Source organism: Maylandia zebra, linkage group LG23 (assembly GCF_041146795.1).
Source record: "Maylandia zebra isolate NMK-2024a linkage group LG23, Mzebra_GT3a, whole genome shotgun sequence".
Classification (NCBI taxonomy): domain Eukaryota; kingdom Metazoa; phylum Chordata; class Actinopteri; order Cichliformes; family Cichlidae; genus Maylandia; species Maylandia zebra.
Window position 1 is genome coordinate 5,438,555 of NC_135188.1, and position 19,316 is coordinate 5,457,870.

At 39.1% G+C, this 19,316-nt stretch overlaps 1 protein-coding gene across 1 annotated transcript in view; it reads right to left on the reverse strand.

The window, feature by feature from the left end:
- Window positions 1-8,835: 8,835 nt before the first annotated feature.
- fgf22 (fibroblast growth factor 22) overlaps window positions 8,836-19,316 on the reverse strand; it is a 34,885-nt gene continuing 24,404 nt past the window's right edge. Inside the window, exons 2-3 of the mRNA XM_004554913.3 lie at window positions 12,112-12,215; window positions 8,836-10,658 (exon numbers count right to left, since the gene is read on the reverse strand). Of these exons, the coding sequence (XP_004554970.1) occupies window positions 10,464-10,658; window positions 12,112-12,215 (299 nt within the window). The 3' untranslated portion in view covers window positions 8,836-10,463. The remainder of the gene's footprint in view (window positions 10,659-12,111; window positions 12,216-19,316) is intronic.

Sequence of the window (19,316 nt, forward strand, 5' to 3'; positions counted from 1 at the left end):
GTGTGCAGCAGTCAATACAAAGTCTTCACTGACAAGGAATCCTCCACATACGTGCCTTATCCTGTGTTGCATTGATGCCATATACAGCATTGAACTCTTCTTGCTGCAAAGAAATGAAAAAAAAAAAAGAATAACAATTATCTCACATTCTTTGAAAAAAGATAAGATACTAAATTTTTACCATTTTGTTTGAGACAACTAATTGGTAGGAAGAGCAAAAACAGTTGCAGAGTGTGCATTGTGCCTGTGAGGTGCAGTCATTATGCATCACCTTGCAGTCTGTCTGTGGTTTTCATTAACAACACATCCGGTGTATTTCTCTTCTGAAACTTTTGTCAGACATTTATCACGGCAGTCTTTTTTAAGATTCTTTTTGTGGTTTTTATTTTGATCTTTAAAGTCCTGTACCCTCATTATTAAATGAACTTACATTAAATTAATCGAAAAGTATTCCCATTTTCTCTTTGTCATTTTCTCTAGCAACGAGAAACATCACACCTTTAAAACTGTAAAACGTACACGAGCTGTTGACGTTTTTTTCTTTTCCAGCAGCAGCTTTGCAATTACCGGAGTTGAAGAGGTCTAGCTGTTTAAAATGTTACTGTTTGGTTTGATTCAAATAAGTGATTCTAATTATGCTGATTACTATTGTGAGTGATGCAGACTTAATGCAAACACATGCACACTGCACTTGATAGAGTGCTTTCAGTTGCTAAAAATGTATATTAATAAATATGTCACACATTTTTACATTTTATGTCAGATGTTTTATTACATTTTTCCTCTTTCCATAGTGTTGTTGTTCAATACGTCATGATATGTTGCAGAGGGCAGCAGAGTTCTCTATAAGGCTTTTAGAGAGGCTTATAGGGAACTGTAAAAGTGGACAGATAGAGCAACCATCAGAAGGTTGCTGGCTCAATCCTCGGGGTTTTCATCAACAGGACTTCCTTTCTATTTCTTTTCTTTACACATTCATTTATTTATGACTCTTTTTATAGTTTTATTTTGCAGTTTAAAGGGAACTCTGGACCTCTCACTACCAAGTGAACTCGTGTTTAATGAGGTTTAAAAGTGCAACTGCTCGCCTTTTTTCTTGTTTTCTGTAGCTGTGAGAAACTTCTTTGAAAAACTGTGAAAACTAAATGAGTCACTAAAGTCACAGTTTCCAGCCACACCTTTGCACAGATATTAAACTAATTAAACTAGTCTGTCTTTTCAAAACGTGGTGCAAAATTCAAATAAAAGTAAGTACAGTAAGTAAAAGTCAGTAAGTAAAAGTCAGTAAAGTTTACTGCAATTTCATTCATTTGTAGGGCTGTCAAGCAAATACACATACAGAGATATATTATATACACACACTGAAATATTTACACTGCACCTTATCAATCAATCAATATACATCACAAATCAGTCTTATTACATATACTTGGTTTGCAGATATTGTTCTTCCAATATCTGCAAACCATCAAATGTCATATTCTACATGTGTACAGCTCAACTGTTGCTAAATACATCATAATTTTGAGCATAAAAAAGTTCATAGGTCACTAAGCTTTTGAGCTGCTCTGCTCTCTGACCATCAGAGGGAGCCATACATCCATCACTATAAAAGTGATGGATGTAAAGTCACAAATGGAGACGCTCTTCTTAACACAAGCTGTGTTTGTCTGTCTTTTATGGAAAAAAGCAGTAATCAAGTTATTCCATTGCAGTTATGAACAAATGTTAATCTTTATTTCATTTATTTTGATTTTAAATGTCATTATTCAACGTTTGCCAGAAAATATGAGACAGCTCTGACACTGAAACATTAAATAACTGAGGATATCTAGATTTACTTACTCCTCTCCATTTATATTATTAATGTTATAATCCTGAATGGCTCGTTTTTGGATGTGTGTGTATGTCTCTTACTGGCACTTCGATAGTGGAAGGTGTCTGTCCTCACTAGCTATTAAACCAACTGTATTATGAATAGGCACAAGAATGTAGAAAGGGACACATAGTCATATGCTAAAAAAAAAAAAATCATTATGAGATGCACTGGTTTCTTTTATGCAATGTTCAAAGCTTAACAGAGCGGGACTGATTTGTCGTTGTCTTTGGTATTTTCAGACATGCCGGTTGAAACTCCCAGTTGTCCAAAAAGTCAGAGTCCCCATTTACTCTCATTTCGATGCAAAAAAATGGCCTCTAAGCCAATTTATCTCTTTATAAAAAAGTAGTATGGAGAGTCTTTTTTTACATTTTGGAAGTAAGAGCCGTGGTAGCTTTGATTGATAGGTGTCCCAGCGGCCTGTCTCTGCTAATTCTGTGTCCAAAAACCTCTTAATGTCACTTCTGGCTCTATTTGTATTATAGTCTAATAAACATTCATACTACAGGATACAGAAAAAATGTCATTTTTTTGTATTAATCCTTAGTAAGATTTGACTGGAAGATTGTTTCTCTGCAGATGTTGGATGCAGCATCCTTAGGTTTTTCCAGCCAGTGTCAAATTCTCTCCGCAACTATAATGATTAAAGACCTTTACACATCACGATTGCTGCGTGACACAACATGTGGGTTTTTAATCCAACACTAACCTCAGCTGCAGAAAGCAACGACATTTTGATATTGTGCATAAATGTCATTAAAGGACGCCTGTTAATCTTTGAAGTTGGAAAAAAAAAAACACAGTGCTGAAGAAATATCACCATGCGTACAGTGACAAAACACAGAGGCTGTCTAGCTTCACTGGCATGAAGAATTTCTTCACACACGGCACGAATTGAGCAGTAGGGTGGATAGGTTTGGCACAGCGCAAACTTTGCATGAAGTGACTGACTTTGGTCTTTTCCCTTTACTAACAGCCAAAGACAACCTCATGATGTTGACTGGGACTCAACCCAACATGTGGCCTGCCTAAGCAGACCAAACTATGTAGAAGGTTCCCCTTTAGCCTTTTTTTCTTGTTTATTATCACCTTTTCATTTGTGATCTTTCTCTAATAATGGTACAACTTATGTTCTTTAAGCAAATAAAAATCCACCCAGTGTTACTAAATGTCTATACAGGAGAAGTTTGTGTACAGTCATTCAGTGCACAACAATAGCCAAAATATGAGAACCATTCATCCAAACAACTGGACACTGTACTTCCAAGATCAGCTGTTGAGGAACGCAAAGGAAAGACAGATGCTAAAACGTGTATACAAAGAGTGAAGTTCTACTGGACTGTGTTATTGTGAAATGTATTTCTGATATTCTTTTTATGTTTGTAAATATCCAGAACATTAGTTAGACTTTCAGTGTAATGCAGTCCAGGACAAAATTATTACAAAGTACAGACTATGAGCATATAAACAAAGGGAGCTGACATGTTGGATTGCATTAGACTAAACAGGTTTACCCAATAGCATGATTGCTGAGTGCACTGCTTTTTTTTTTAGTCTTTTAGAATGTCTACTGCAAATATACAGTATCACTGCTGCTTACAGTTAAAAGCTTGGTAAAGCTATGAGAGCTATTTAAGGCTTAAGGTACAGATCTAGTTCTTATAAGGCCTTAAAATTATTTAAATACAACTTCATATAAACAACATCATAATACATAATTATTTAGGCATTATTTATTTAACAAAAACTATGTCAAAAAGCAGAAAAACTAAGTAGACTCCATTATTCAATGTCTTGAAACAACCTTTAGCGACAATAACTTGAATTAATTATTTTCTATATGACTTTATAAGTCGTTCACACCATAGTGGAGGCATTTTGGGCCGCTGTTTTTCACTATGTTGCTTCATTTCATTGTGGTTTGCAGGATTTCGTTGCAAATCTCAGATGCACAGCTACCATATCTTGAGGTCTGGACAGGTGAGATTAAGGTCAAATATATGGACCGCTGCAGCATCTTGATTCTTTTCTTTTTTAGCCATTATGTTGTAGAGTTTTGCTGCTGTGGTCTGCATCATTGTTTTGGCCAAACCTGTCACGCAGATGGCTTCACATTTGATTTAGAATACTTTGGTATCAAGAGGAGCACAATAACTGCAAGGTGTCAAAGTCCTGTGGCTGCAAAACAAACCAAACTCATCAGCCCTCCAGCACCGTGGATGACAGCTGGTATTGGTGTTGTGCTGATTATCTGTGCAGTGTGCATTATGGCCAGATTTCCACACTGTTCCAAAAAATCTCGCGGTTTGTTCAGACAGAACTTGGACATTATCGTATTGACATGCTAACTGAGGCTCGTGAGTCTAAGAGGTTTCTCTTGTACTCTTGTTTATTTGTTTGTTTGTTTGCAGTTTCTGTGAGCATTGCACAGTCTGAACTTGGAATGAATTTGCTAGGACATCCACTCCTGGGAAGACTGGCATCCATCTTGAATGTTTTGCATTTGTGAATAATCATTATCACTGTGGAACCGTGGCCTTTAAATAGCCTGGAAATTGACTGAATGGCAGCAACAGTAGCTTCTTTAATTTTGCAACAGTTCAGCAATCTGCCAAAGCTCAAAATTCATGCTTTTATAGAAGTGGTCAGGCTACAGATGATCAGTTAATTGATTAGCAGTCAAAATTTAAAGCAGGTATACATTCTTTTTACCCTCATAAACCTTTGAGAAGTAAATAATATTAATAGCAACAAGCAGATAATTAGTTAAAGCTGCCATAAAAACCTGTTGCGCTGGAAACACGTAGCTAGAATCTGTGATTTAAAAGATACTTGTCAGTAAGAAAAGATCGCAAATTAATAAACATATTTTTTCATTTTAATTTTTTATTTGTGCTTGGCAGCCTCTGCAGTAATACAAAAGCTGTACTGATCGGTTGTGGTGAAGAGAGCTAAGCATCGATTTACCTGTCATTTCTTGTTCCCATTTCGTGGTCGTGAGTTCTAGATAGTGACCAAAAGAATAAGTATGTGTATACAAGTGGTGGTAATTTTTTTTGATCATCCTGTCTCTGGGCTCTCCCTCAGAGACAGGATGAGGTGCTTGGTTATTTGAGAGGTTCTGAGCAGAGCTGCTATTCCTTCCCATCGAAAGAAGCCAGTTGAGGTGACTGACGAGGTTCCTGCTGGTTGCCTCCTAGGCAAGGTGTTTCGAGCATGTGCTACTGGGAGCAGGCCCCAGGGAAGAACCAGGACTTGCTGCAGAGATCATATCTCTCAGCTGGCTTGGGAACAACTTGTCTTGCTCAGACTGCTGCCTGTGCATAATTTATGTTATTTTTATACTCACCTAAAAAATCTGTGACCCCCATTTGCCCCATGGATGGTGGAACTATTATCCAGAAAGATATTACTCCCAACAGGATGGAGCTATTTCATCATAGGCAAATGTTGATAACACCGAAAAGGTTTGTAGTGATTTGCAGAGACATTTCCTTTCAAGGGGAATAGTGAACCTAAAACATATGAGAAATGTCTCCCTAGAGCAAAACAGAGCCACCTGATCCCCTCACTGAATAAGTGGCAAAGTGTTGTTGTCACTTCTGTGTAGCTCTCAGCAAGAAATCACTACTGTTACTGGTATTTCTAGCCTTTAATATGTTCTTTTTCAGGGATCAACTTTGCTGTCACACAATCGTCTTACCATCCATCTCCTCAAAACATCCCCTGGTGTCTGGCAGGGCTGCAGATATTCAAAGAATGCCTGACATGGCGTTTGGCCAGTCAGCACCACATACCTTTGGATGGCATGGCAGGGCTTAAGGGGAAATGTGGCGCATATGCCACTCAGCAGCCCTGTCTAAAGTCTACTAAGTGGCTTCAAACATGAACACTAATCCAGTCAGTGATGAGAAGGCCTCAGTCTGATAGTCGTGTAGCAGACTGCCAAGTCTGTCAAAGCACACTCTCAGGTTCAAACAGAACACAATGGAGAAAAACTCTGAAGTTCAAAGGGAATTGCAGCAGCTTTAATGAAACTGTATTTCCTTTGCAGGTATTTGTGTGTGATGAATCAATTTGTTCTTGCTTTTCCTCCTTTTTATGAAAAGTTTATTTCCAAAAGGTGATTCAGGACAGAGAACTCTGTCTTTGCTCTCTCTTTGTGCAAATAAATGTGACTACACATGTACACAGCAAGAGAGAGAGAGATGCAGATACTAATATAGATGTATTTACAGATATATAGATATGTGCATTGCTAATCCATGCACTCATACCTAAAGTACTACATTGAGAAACATGAAACATGTATACAAAACTGAATTAACATTTTGAAAAGAGCAAAAGGCCTTTGCAGAAATATGAAGAAAGTTCTCCACGTCCTGTCTTGGATATAATAGCAACAGCAGCACTGCGACATATTTAGTATTTCCAGAGTGTTGAAATTTTAGGTGAAGGAGGATTTTCGCATATACGTATTGTGCAGATGTGAGCTGGTTAAAAATGGAAGGACCAACTGCAGCTGTCAAAGAGTGTTGATCTCTGCTAGCTATCTATCTATACACTTTCTCTAAGTGTGACTGCCTCTATTTCTGCCCCTTTACATCTCTTTATTGATCTTTAATGCTAGAATTCACCTTGAAATGTCCATATATTTTTACATGTGTGTCGTGGCCACAAATCATGTGCATATAGATGACTAGGCACTGTGATCTCATAAATTTGTTCATACAAACAGTGTATACATAATAACCATACACACATGCAAACATGTTCAAAAACTCACATGCACACTCATCTGTCGTCCACCCTTCAGTCCATCTATTCAGCTTTATAACTTGGGCTGTTTTTGTAACAAAACAAGCCCTAATCCTAAATTCAGGGAGCTGTGAATGTGCCTCAACAAATGGCAGACAAATGAGAAGGATTAGTGAGGGCCTGTGAAAGAGTGAAAGGTTTGCCATTGATCTACGGTGGTCCTGTTCTCTTTCAGGGCCACTCGGTTTGAAAACCCCACTGAGTAAGAGCATACAGGGCCACTCCAGAGCCCCCTAGGCCACCGAGAGACACACAACAGCCACAATTAGTCTCAGGAGCTGTAATGGCAATTCAATAAGCGCTTTAAAATTGTGCCTTAGTCTGTCTGCCACCCCCCAACCCCTCCCACTTCTCCCATTTTCGTCTACATACATAAGATTGGTATTAAGAAGGGCTCTTTTTTTTTTCTCTTTCCCACCCACCACAGTTCTTTTCAGTCACTGTGAGAGAAAATGACCACACAGGGTTTCAAAGGTTCTAGAGGCTGTGGTTTGTTGTCGCTGAAGCAGCATGACTTGTGCCCCTGTAGATTTTGGCTGAGGCCCTCAAAATGGGCTTCTATTATTACTTTTTTTCTGTCAGTCAGCTGCAAATTTATTTTGTTGCCTACAAAGTTACCTTCTCTATGAACATTAATTGTGTTGGGTCATGCAGAATCCCATCTATTTTTTATGTTTTTACTGATGTGAAGACATACCCTACTATGATATAAGTATACAGATATTTCCATCAAATTCAAAATGTGAACCTTCTGAGGCCTTTCCAAAAACATGAACACATTACCTGCTGTGCAGCTTACCATGTGCTGTCTTTAGATACTTGTGCAACAACATCAGTGCGTGACTCACTCCCTCAGTCCTCTGCTTATGCGGGTTAGATCAAACACAGCCCAAACACCTGTGTTAGTGACATCAGCACGTCACTGCAGAGGAGGAGCTGAGGATGCGTTCTGGATGGCTGTCATTTGCATTCTCCTGAGGTCTTTTTCTTTGGGACATTCCTTGTTGATTTTGCACAGTGTTTAGGTTTTTCCTTTTGCTTCATGATCAAAGGCCAAAGCTTTTGATCAGGACTTCCAAAGGCTCCCCTCTTGTTTTGCTGGCGAGCACACTGACAGGACAGTGGTGGAGCAATGATAATTACAGCTCCCATTTGCTGTCCGTGGAACTGGCACCAACAGCCAGTCGCACCCTCAGGCCAAGGAGAAAGAGATTCTTGGACGGTTTAAGGAAGAAAGAGGAGAGGTAGAGCACAGGAGATGGAGGACACTGACAAAGAAGCGAGTCAATCAGGAGATCAGTCAGAAAATGGGATTTCTCTGTCCTGTGCAACCCTATTTTTGAATGGACTTTATAAAGTATAATAGCATATTAATAAAGCTTCAATAGCTTGTTAACATGCATGACCCTCCTCTTATTTACTTTCTAAATTTTATGTCAGCAGACAGTTAGATAATCTGAGAACAGACTAGAAATGGAGTAAAAAGTTCATCTAGTACTCTCCAGAGTTAAGGTAACGTTCTTTTAAGTGAAAGTTTTACCCACATCAGCAAGAACTGCAAATATTATTTACTTCTCAAAAATATAAGTGCACCTCTGGTGTGCACAGCAGAGGACAAAGACATTTACATGGCAACAGTACTGCCAGACCCCCCATACCGATATTCTGCGTCGCACCCAGACCGTCAGAGCTGAACTACAGTGTGACTTCACGCCATTCTGACCAGACATGTACCCCGTCACAGTAATCTCACATTATGACAGGCTGAAAGGTTGGCCTTTATTCACCCCAAACACCCACTATTCATGCCCGACTCTCCTTTCTGTTCACTGAAAAGACCGAGTGGCCTCCTGTGCCACCGAAGGTCTCGTCTGTGTGTAAATGATCTTGATGCTCGGCTGCATAGTTCATAACCACAGAGCTTTCATTAGACACGGGGAGGTCCTCCACATCAACGCCTCTCCCGCTGTGAGTTTCTTCATGATTATGATGAGAGGGGGATTATGTCGAAGTGCTGTGATGGAGATGTTACCAACTCTTAACAATCAGCGCCATAGCAGATAAAAATGCCATTGTGGCTCTTCATGACTAAAAAAAACTATTTAAATAAGGCTTGTAAGCACGTGAGCTGTGACTGCTGACGTATCCACATTTTACTTTATTGAAGATTACCATGAACCAAGGCACTCAAATTACTTTACTCAACTGAAATGGATCCAGGGACTGTTTGTTCTGAGAATCTGTTGTTATATATATACACACACGGCTTTTAATTTCTATTGTGGAAAACTGCTTATGATAAATGGATCACAAACGTACCAACATCCAGTAGTAATACAAATTGAGCTGAATATGGACTGAATATTATTTTTTTCCCCTTATTTTAAACAGTAGGACTACAATCCAACAAAAAAGTCAACAATAACAATAAACATCAACTTCAAACAGTTAAAGAGTATAAAAGTTTTAAATATATTAAATGTTCTATTAGCCTTGTTGTCGAGAAAACGTTAGAAAGACTTGAAAGAAGCAGATTGTAAAAACCATTTACTATGGCGTACAAAATTAATGGAGCTGCTGCTATGCAACGCGGTGTTTGCCTACTGCTGCTAGAAAGCGTTAAATGAGTCAAAGCAGATGTCAGCGATTTCACGACAGAATTAAAGACCAAAATTAAAAATTAAAGTTCTCTGTTATCTGATTTCTAATCTACTAACTGTAGGTTGAATGAGAGAAGCGGAGTGACAGAAGCATGCACAGACGTTGAAAGGGCATGTCAAGAAATCCAGCATGTTATCCCAGTAGTTAGCTTAGTTCCTGTCGTGTTCTTGACATATATCAACATATACACACAGAACAGTACAACTATCGTTGTGTTTGAGTCAGTACAATTCAACTGCACGTCATTATCTTTTTTCTAGTGGTGTCAGTTTTTTCCCAAGCAACAGTGAACATGTATAAAATTTGTACCATGGACTTTGCTGAGTAGAGGTTCCCCCTTTTTTTGATTCTTTGGAGTTTTCTCATTGCGTTTATTAACCCATTCATTATGATACTTTATCCCTATTTAAAAAAATATTGCATATCCATCCGTCAGCTCTCTTCCACTAATCCTCGTCAGGGTTTGTTGCATAAATGTAGTCATACTTAGCCTTACAAAAATGTTATTTCACACACTGCATTGAAAACAGTGCTGGATGCAGTGCGAATACATAAAAAAATGTCTTTTCAGGTAGACCTGCACATGATGCAATGTAATGATAAATTCACATGTGCTTTTTTGTGAGGCTAAATATACAGCAAAATGAAGCCAAGCTGTTGGAACAGAGCTACTGTGCAGATGTTTTTAATAGTAGAATTTGATCCTGCCCACTGACTTATAAGGGTCTCTTTTAATAGTGATGTGTTTTCTTCACAAATCCAAATTTTATCATTTGGAAGCCCCTGTCTCGCTATCTCCCCTTCTGTCCTCTCACCTCAAACGTACGCTACAAACACAGCTGGTTTGGTGGCAAGACGGATGTCTGAACGTAACGTAGTTCTACTGTATTGTGCTGTATTACTGAACATCATTAGAAAATGCAGAAAATAACTTAAGAGTAGATATTATACTACCTCTACAAATGTTACAGACCTCAGCAAATGTACATTTATGTGACAAGAGGATGGAATAATAAAAATACACATTGTGTCACAGCCACATCAACACTAGTCCTCGGAAGGAGGTGAGCCATCCAGTTGTTGGTCAGAGTTCAGACTTGGACTGCTACGAGGGGAGCATAGGCAGGAAATGAGTAGATGGGTGTCTACGTCTAGCCTTGTGACCCCGCCTCGGTTTACCGCGCCCATTCAGCGAAACAAACATTTGCCTGCCGCTGTGTTTCCAGCGAAGCGAAGCATATGTATTGTAGCCGTTCTCCTCAATGCGTTCTTTAAACTTGCAGCTCGGGTTGTACTTCACCTGTGATTGCAGGAAGAAAGAGAAGAGACATTAAAGAGGGTGTGAGCAATTAACCTACTGCTAACAGCTGACTGCTGTTCCTTCTCTGTACAAGGCCAGCTTTCAAGTGTACAAAGGTTAATGACAGTTGCTGTAGTAAAAGATTTCCAGGTGTTTGCAGTATATACAGTGAGTTTATCCACTGTAGTGATCTGGGTTGTTTTTCTCAGACAGTGGAAGTAAGAATTAAATGGTTGGTTAACCCAAATTTGAAAAGAATTTCCCAATCCTCACCCTTTAGAAGACATTCACCTCTTAAATATCTTTTCCATCATTTCTGTGCAGTTTATTTTAGAGGATAGGAACAGGCTTTGCATTCCAGAAACAATATTCTGGTTATTTGAGATATGTTTACACCTGACATTTTCATTTTCTTTGGGACCATTTTCTAAAAAGTGATCTTTGACAGAGACACATGATGGTGAGTTCTGTGAAATATCTTGGTTAACTGGGACATTATTATTGGAAGGACATATTCATTTCTGTTCGCTTACGTCGAATTGAAACCTTAGACATGAGAGCTTAAAACACTTACAAATGTGAAAAGACGTGACTGTGACGAAGCGGGTGGCTGGTGTGTGTCTTTATTTGTGATTTGGGTTAACTGAACCTTGAGTGTTCTCAAATTAATCACATTATAACAATAAAACAAAGTTTTTTTTCTTAAAGGCACTTAAAAATTCAACCTTCAGCAAAGCCACTTTTCCACGGGTGGTTACAGCTTCTTATCAGTAAGGGTCTCAAAAGATGTTGCAGTTACAAGAGGCTCTGCTGCATTCCCTTTTCCAGATTGTTATCAGGCTCCTGTAACGAGGCCTTCTCTGTGATAGCATCGGGATAAAGTGAGCATGCCGTGATTCATCTGCCATTTTGTAAAGTCCTCCATCGGGTCTATTTATGTCCTATTTTGTGTGTTAGATGGTCGGAGGCACTTGTCTTATCACTCATCCCTGATGTTTTCGTCTTCAAGCTTTAAGTACACGAGCTAGACACCACACACCTCAGTTCTGAACTGTGCTTGAGTTTAACAATGAGTGGTGATTACTTTTGAAAGCTGCTTTACAAAACAACAATTGGCAGATGGCACGCAAGGACTTACATGAACCCAGCTGGCTATTTGTCATTGCTGCTTAGGTTTCTTTTTTCTGCTGTCTGTTTTGATGGTGGAGCAAGCCAGCTCAAGCTTCTGTATAGTCAGACAAGGTGCAGGTGTACAGCCATGATTGATTATAACAGTCTGACATCTCTCTGAACTTTCCATCAGAAGATTTCTCAGATTTTCCCTCTCTTCGGGAACATCAAACATAGGGTGGCATTCATTTGGGACTCATATATATCCTGCAACCCCAACAACTTTCCTTCCCTGTCCAGAAGTCTTGACCTCCAGAAAAATGTTGCCAGGTTGTATACGCACCGATCCAAAGAGCGTGCCTTTCTTGGACATAGCTAAGTACAGCCCGGTGCTGACAGATTTGATGGCAACAACTCCCACACTGACAGATCGGATTTCCATCAAGCCTGGAAAATAAAAGGAGAACAAGGGGCAAGGTTAGAAAGATCCAGATTTGGGAACTTCTTCCATCAAAAGTCATTCTATCATTAGTGATTAGTTTATCAGACGGCCATATGCTCTGAGGAGAGAGAGTCCAGGACACTCATAAAGGTTTCATTTCAAAATATATGTTTAAAAGGAAAAGGAAAAAAAAGAAACTAGTAATATTAAACTATTAACTGCATCCAGAGGGAGATGGGGGTTTATAAAAGATTAGATTATAGCCAATCTACAACACATGGATTTCAGAGTCCAGGACAAAAAGCTCACATACAGGCAGGACATGTACAAGAGTCTCACAAAAAATTGCAATCCTATCAGATCACCTCAGACGCTTGAGAGACTTCCGACTGCCCTCCAAGGTGCTCAGGAACTTTTACTCGTGCACCATAGAGAGCATCCTGACGGGAAACATCTCAACCTGGTTCAGGAACAGCACCATGCAGGACAGACGAGCTCTACAGAGGGTTGTGCGATCGGCTGAGCGCACCATCCGCTCCGAGCTCCCTGACCTGCACTCAGTCTACAGCAGGCGGTGCTGGACCAAGGCCAGGAAGATCGTGAAGGACCTCAGCCATCCCAACAACGGACCGTTCTCTCTGTTGAGGTCAGGAAAGCGATTCCGCTCCCTGAAGACCAACACAGAGACTGAGGAGGAGCTTCTTCCCGCAGGCGATAGGGTCTCTCAATCACACCACCACACAGTACTGACCCACACATATGGTTCTTACACACACACTGAACATTCTGGACATTTGTTTACACTAGTGGCCACTGCACAACTACACTGTGTGGTCATCAAATCGAATCACTTTATCATAAGTCACTTAAACAAATCACTTTAAGCATATTTGCACTGCACCAGTCCCTTACACATGTGGATTGCACAACCCTGGACATTATATTTCTTCATTACCATTTAGTACTTGTACAGCTGCTCTTATTGTTCTATATTTCTTCATATATTCTTATATATTTCTATACTGTGTATTTGTGTATTGTGTATTTTGTTGTGCAGTTATTTTATTTTTAACTTTAATTTTTAGATTTTATTTTATTCCTTCCTAGTTAAATTTACCCTTCATTTAAATTTTCATATTTATTTCCTAACCTATTCATAGTCTTCTTTTCTTTAGGTCACGAGCAGTTGTCTAAGCATTTCACTGCATATCGTACTGTGTATGACTGTGTATGTGACAAATAAAATTTGAATTTGAATTTGGTTATAATTATATTTTCATAGAAGTTTAATTAAGCAATGTTTCACCCATATGTTGGGAAAACAAACATACGGGTGAAACATATGGTGATGACTGAGTGCTACAGAGCAGGTTCGTTAAACAAAGCATCAAAGCAAAACATTTATGTAAAAGATTTTTTATGATTGAGTTATTTGAATTACTTGATGAATCATTGCAGCCCTACTATCAGTCATACTTAAATGTGAACATAATCATCCTGCCGAATTGCATCCATGCAACTCTCCAGAAGCAGCCCTCACAATCATGCTTTGGTCATGCTGCTGTTGTTTACTGTCTCTGGTGGTAACTTATGTCACCCTGCGAAAACCTCCAAGGTGAAGGTTTCTACCTAGTTGTTTTTAGAGATGTCCTGTCTTACCACAGCATCCTTAATATGAGCTAATTAATAGAGATTAATGCTTCTTTTGATTTTTCTTCCTTACTTTACCTGCAAATAATCTCAAAAGCACTTTGATGTCTTGGTTTGTTGGGTGCAAATCCTTTTTTCTTATGCCTTGTAAACCAGAGAAGCAGAAAAGATGCTTTCTTTTCTGTTGCTAAAAGGCCACAGTTGGATATTTGTAAGAAAAAGAAAGATTTCTTAGCTTTGGACAGAAGTGGGTATACACAACACTAGATCAAGGTGCTGAAGTTCTGCATGAGGCAAGCTGGTAGGAAATGAGTGATGGTGATGAGTCATAAAAGCAGCATTGGGCCACAGGTCTCCCAACTGACCAATCCTCTTCTGTTTTGGTAGAACCACAAGTCTTGTATAGGGCAGTGACCGAACAAAGTTCCTGAATAGTTCTGATGAAAAAGAAATGCAAATAACAGAATAACAGTGGCTTTGCAGGTGCTGCACTGTAGTGTGTTTTTAAAGTCTGTTTATTTGTGCAGTTATTTGTACAGGACGGTTCAGATACTAAGTGCAAATGTTAATCTTAACATTTAGACTGAATAATATGAGTTGTATAAATAATAATAATAATAATGCATCTCCTTGATTTTTCAGACCTTTGGTTCCTGCTTAGTATACCTCTACCTAAATTGTTCACTAATAATGGAACTATACTTCTTTCTAAACATAAACTAATAGGAAAAATTCTTGAGCCACCTATAATTTTATTATATTTTGTTTCCAAGAAGCCAATTTTTTCTCAAGGAGGTGAGCGAACCCAAGACTAATCGTCTTGTTTAATAGTTCTCCATGCTTTCTAAGAGTCTTTCAATTTTGTTCACTGCTTTTTCACTCATTTTCATACAGTCCTCGTATTTGACCATTTTCATGGGAATTATTTTATTCATTAATCTACCTAACACTGGCCTATGAATATTTCAAACATTAAAAAAGGCTCCATATTCAAGGGATGAGCCAGTGTTTTGTCTATACATAATTGACAACTTAGCAAAGAACCGTTTGTAACTGATATCTTTAGCCACTCTGTTACTAGGAGCCTGTCAAAAACATTATTTGTTCTCATTTCTGTATTTGTATTTACAGTTTGACAGACATAAAATAGTATTTTTTGCGCCAACAAGTTTTGCTAAACAGCTATTAGTCTAAAACTTGATACATTTCACCATGGTGTGCATCACATTTTTAAAAGATTTGAGGAAACTAGACTAATAAAAAATAAAAAACAAATTGAGGACAATACATGAATGTTAGGCCTTATAAAACTATCAGATGAACTGTATCTGAAAGTCACGTACTTATGAAACAGGAAAAAAAATCTAGCAAAGACCTGAGATATGGCCTAAGAGATGCATCTGGCTCTTCAGTTGATCCATCTACTGTTTACTGAAGCTTCATCAGAAATGGTCTCAGTGGAAGATGTCTGTCAAGAAGTCATTCTTGGGGAAAAAGCTGAGGTACGCCAAATTACCCAAGAACCTGACTGAAATTCAGTTCCAATAGGAATGTTGGAGTGAAGTATCCAAATTTGAAATTTTTGGCTCCAATTTGTACTAAGGAGGTCAGTACAGAGGCACCCCAACGCTCACCATTGATAGTAACCAAAATCTTTCTGTCTGTGCACATTTGTGCATTTCAGTATTAAAGACAAAATGATAGCATCTCTGGGTAATCATATACAAATGACAGCACAATACAAAATTGCATATAGATTATGCCCCCAGGCGGCTATCAGTGCCATCAGACTAATGTTGCTGCTCTAACACAGAACATCTGCAGAGCTGTAAAAACTTTAAGCACAGAAATGGTAAATGGCCTGTATTTGTATTGCACAGAAATATCTGACATCAGGGATTTTTTGCCCTGAACATCACTAGTCATGTTTACCAAGTGAAGTCATAGTCTATATGAGGTGATACAAAGAAGTACAGAGTAAAAAAAAAAAAAAAAAGGGGGGGGGGGGGGGGGGGGGGGTAAAGTACACAAACCCCTGTTGAGTGTTTTTCTTCTCTGACTGGAACACATAAATTAAACCCTCTCTCTGCTCGTGCAAAGCTGTAGGCAAGGAGTCCATCCAGGTATCAGCTGCCCAGCTGTACCCGCATCATTCCTCATTGTCTCTGATCCTCCAAGAAAACATTGCCACTTTGATGGTAGCCTCCTTTTTATGAGTGCTGTTTACAAACACCGGGTGTGCTATGGTGGCACCTGGAGCGTGCAAGGGACTCATCAGCAATTAGCTGAGCCTCTGCTGGTGATTGTTGCACTGCAAGGGTTTATGGGGGATTAGTGCAGGCCAATGAAAACCGTTGGTGCCTGAAAGTGGTGCCAGCAGTAATTGTCGTTATTTGCTGGCTTGAGTTCCAGGCACAGTAGGTGTGATGGAAGCATGTTTGTCACGTCGGAGACAATGCAGGGACCTGAATGTAAAGAGCTACGTTTGCTCAGGTTTAACATATCAGGTTTAAAGCAAATATGGGTAAGGAGCATAATTATAAAGGGCCTTGGGGCAATTTGCCGCTATAGAAATAAAGTTAAATTGAATTTTAATGTTGGGACATAAAAAAGAAACTATATATATTGAAGAACTCATTGTATTTTTTTCTTATTTTAATAGATCTTGCAATGGGTTTGGGCGTTCTCTAGAAGGAATTTATTAAGGAACACCTTAAATATTCTCCTGGCCTACTCCAGGTCTCATGCGCTACACTTTATTCAGTTTATTCGTACTCATTGTTGTAGCCGGTAGACACAAAAGATCTGAGGATATGGAATGGGGATTTCACATTGTCTAGAAGAATCACTTGGGCTCTGGACGCTTGACCACACATCTATAAAGACCAGTTAGATCCATATAACTCACAGTCCCCCCTTTGAAAAGTCACTCCATTGTGTTCAAAGCCTGAGAAACCAGAGTGAGGTATTTCAAGCTATTAGAGAGCTTATTCTAACTGCTGAAATCCAAAGGTCAGTTTGGTGGAGTGCTCTACGCTCACAGAAAGAATAATGTTGACATAGGTTTACAGGCACTACGCGTTTTTATCTGTAACTGTTGTATTGATTGAAGTCAGTTTGCTAAAATTAGATAGTCATGAGGATATGGCCTCTGCAAATCAGATTAAATTCCGTTTGACAAATTGCCCCTGTTTCTGGATGTGTCTAACATTTTGAAATTCAGTAAGGCAGTGATTCAGTACTTCATAAAACTTATTTTGATTGATCACTACACTTTGAGATAATGATATATATAAATATATATAGTTGTGAGTAATTTCTTATTCAAAAATCTGCTTCAAATGTCGAACAAAATCCCAGTTTGATGGAAGAGGGAGAAACACAATGAAGACAAATTAACTCTTTGTCAGTGAGTTGCACTGGAAACTGAAGGTCACTTCTTCGCCTCGTTCTGCTAAACAAGTATCAACTGATGGCCCCATTGAGCTCATGAAAAAGGCACTTTTGGCTTCCCACTTGCAACTGGCACGATCTCTTAACCTTTGACATGTTTTGGCTGGGACTGTCAATAAGCTCAAGCTGCCATTACAAGCAAATCCTGCACTATACATGTCTAGTCAACTGTGGACTTGCCATTTACTTCTTCTCCATGGGTTTTTTTTAAAAGCATAGAAAAAGTCTTTAACTCAGTCTCTTTTTACTCTTTCTTTTCTTTCCGTCCCCCATTTTTTGGACGTTAGCCCATCGTCAGATCATTCAAGCCTTCTCTGACCTTGGAAAAAAAGCAGAAAGGAAAGAGAGAGACACTCACAGCGTTCCCTTTTGTCAGACTCATGGTATGGGGGAAGAGGAAGGAGGGAGTACAGGATGAAGGTGCTGGTTATGAGATGGTGGTGGGGGCAGAAGCCTCCTGAGCCCCTCCACCCTACTCCCCTACAAGTCTTTGTTACTCACCTGAGAGGTGAAGAGCTAGACAAGATCTTATTAATGACCGAGCATTTTGAATAGGGCTATGCAAACTGTGGCAAAATAGTTCCTTCCATCACAAATTTAGAGTAGAAAAGAGTGAAAGACGGAGCAAAAAAAGATATTTTTCTACTCCTTTCCTCCTGTCTTCTTTTTGTTCCTTTTCCCAGGTCTTTAATTTCTTGGGTTGCCCCCTTGAGCCGCCCTCCATGGCTCAGTGCTCGACCAGAGCAGAGCCTGGGAATCTTGGAGTTCCCGCTGTGCTCCTGGTCTTGATTGACATACCTTTTCAATTATTTCACAGTTTGCTTGCTTTTTAAACGAAGAGGGCCCTGTTGTTTTTTTCCTTCTGCCCTTCTTTTCAAAACAAGCTTTTCATGTCGGGTTCGGGCTGCCAGGCCTAATGGCTGTGACCAGCACCTTTGATCTGCCATGACCCCCTCAAAGGGTCTGGTACTGGGCAAAGCAGCCGTCTGTGTGTATCGGCACAGACAAAGGCTACATCACTCACTATTCCTTTAAACACCTTGAGAGATTACCATGAGAACCAGCTTTCTAGTGGAGGCCTTGACAGGTGCAGTGATATGGAAACTTGCACGTTGAGGCCTGAATGTACAGTAAATAATTTGGAGGGTCTTCTCGGTAAGCAAAGTTTTGCTTGGCTAATCCCAGATTTAAATATTTAACATGCACCTGCCAAAATACAAATATGCTCCAGCAATTTTAAGTAACCTTGGGTTTTTGGACACCATCGGAAAAAAAGATGGAAAAAAAATGTAAATAAACACAAATAACTCAGGGTGAAATTTGCACATTTATTATGCGTGGAACAAAATCAAACCTTTCGTTTATAGTAAATCCAGAATGCCTCTTTGATGGCTTTATCCAGCTATTTTTGAAACTCAAATTAGACACAATATGAACTGCTCTTTTGAGGCCTTTTTATTCATTCTTCACTTAATCACTTTTCATGTAGTCAACTGAGCATGACACCATGAATGCTAACAGGAATATCCTGTTCCAAAGTATGCATCTTTATCTCGTTTTGTGGAGTTCATTATGTCAAGAAAAAGACAAAAGACACGCAAAATCTGTGTTGGTGATAACAGTTCTGATAAGGTGGCTTAAATTTAACAAACATAGTCATATAATTGTGCTACAAACCATTGGATTGGTTTATATGTCATCTTCCTGAAAAAGCTGTAATTAGAACAGACTTGTGATTATTCCAATGGTAATGGTGCATGACAAAACATGCATGGTTCATGGCTCATGGTTCAGATGGGAAACTTTCTCTTCTCTGCATGTTAGCTCTTTTAACTGTATAAATAAAGGGAACAGTTTAACCTGAAATCTAATGCACTTTGGGCCAACATTACCTGCAATGTGAAGGAAACCAAACAAACTCAGGCCACAATTCCATATTTCTCATTCATTTAATAAGTAATGGGAAATAATAGACCAGAGGTCAAAGCTGATATCTTGACAAG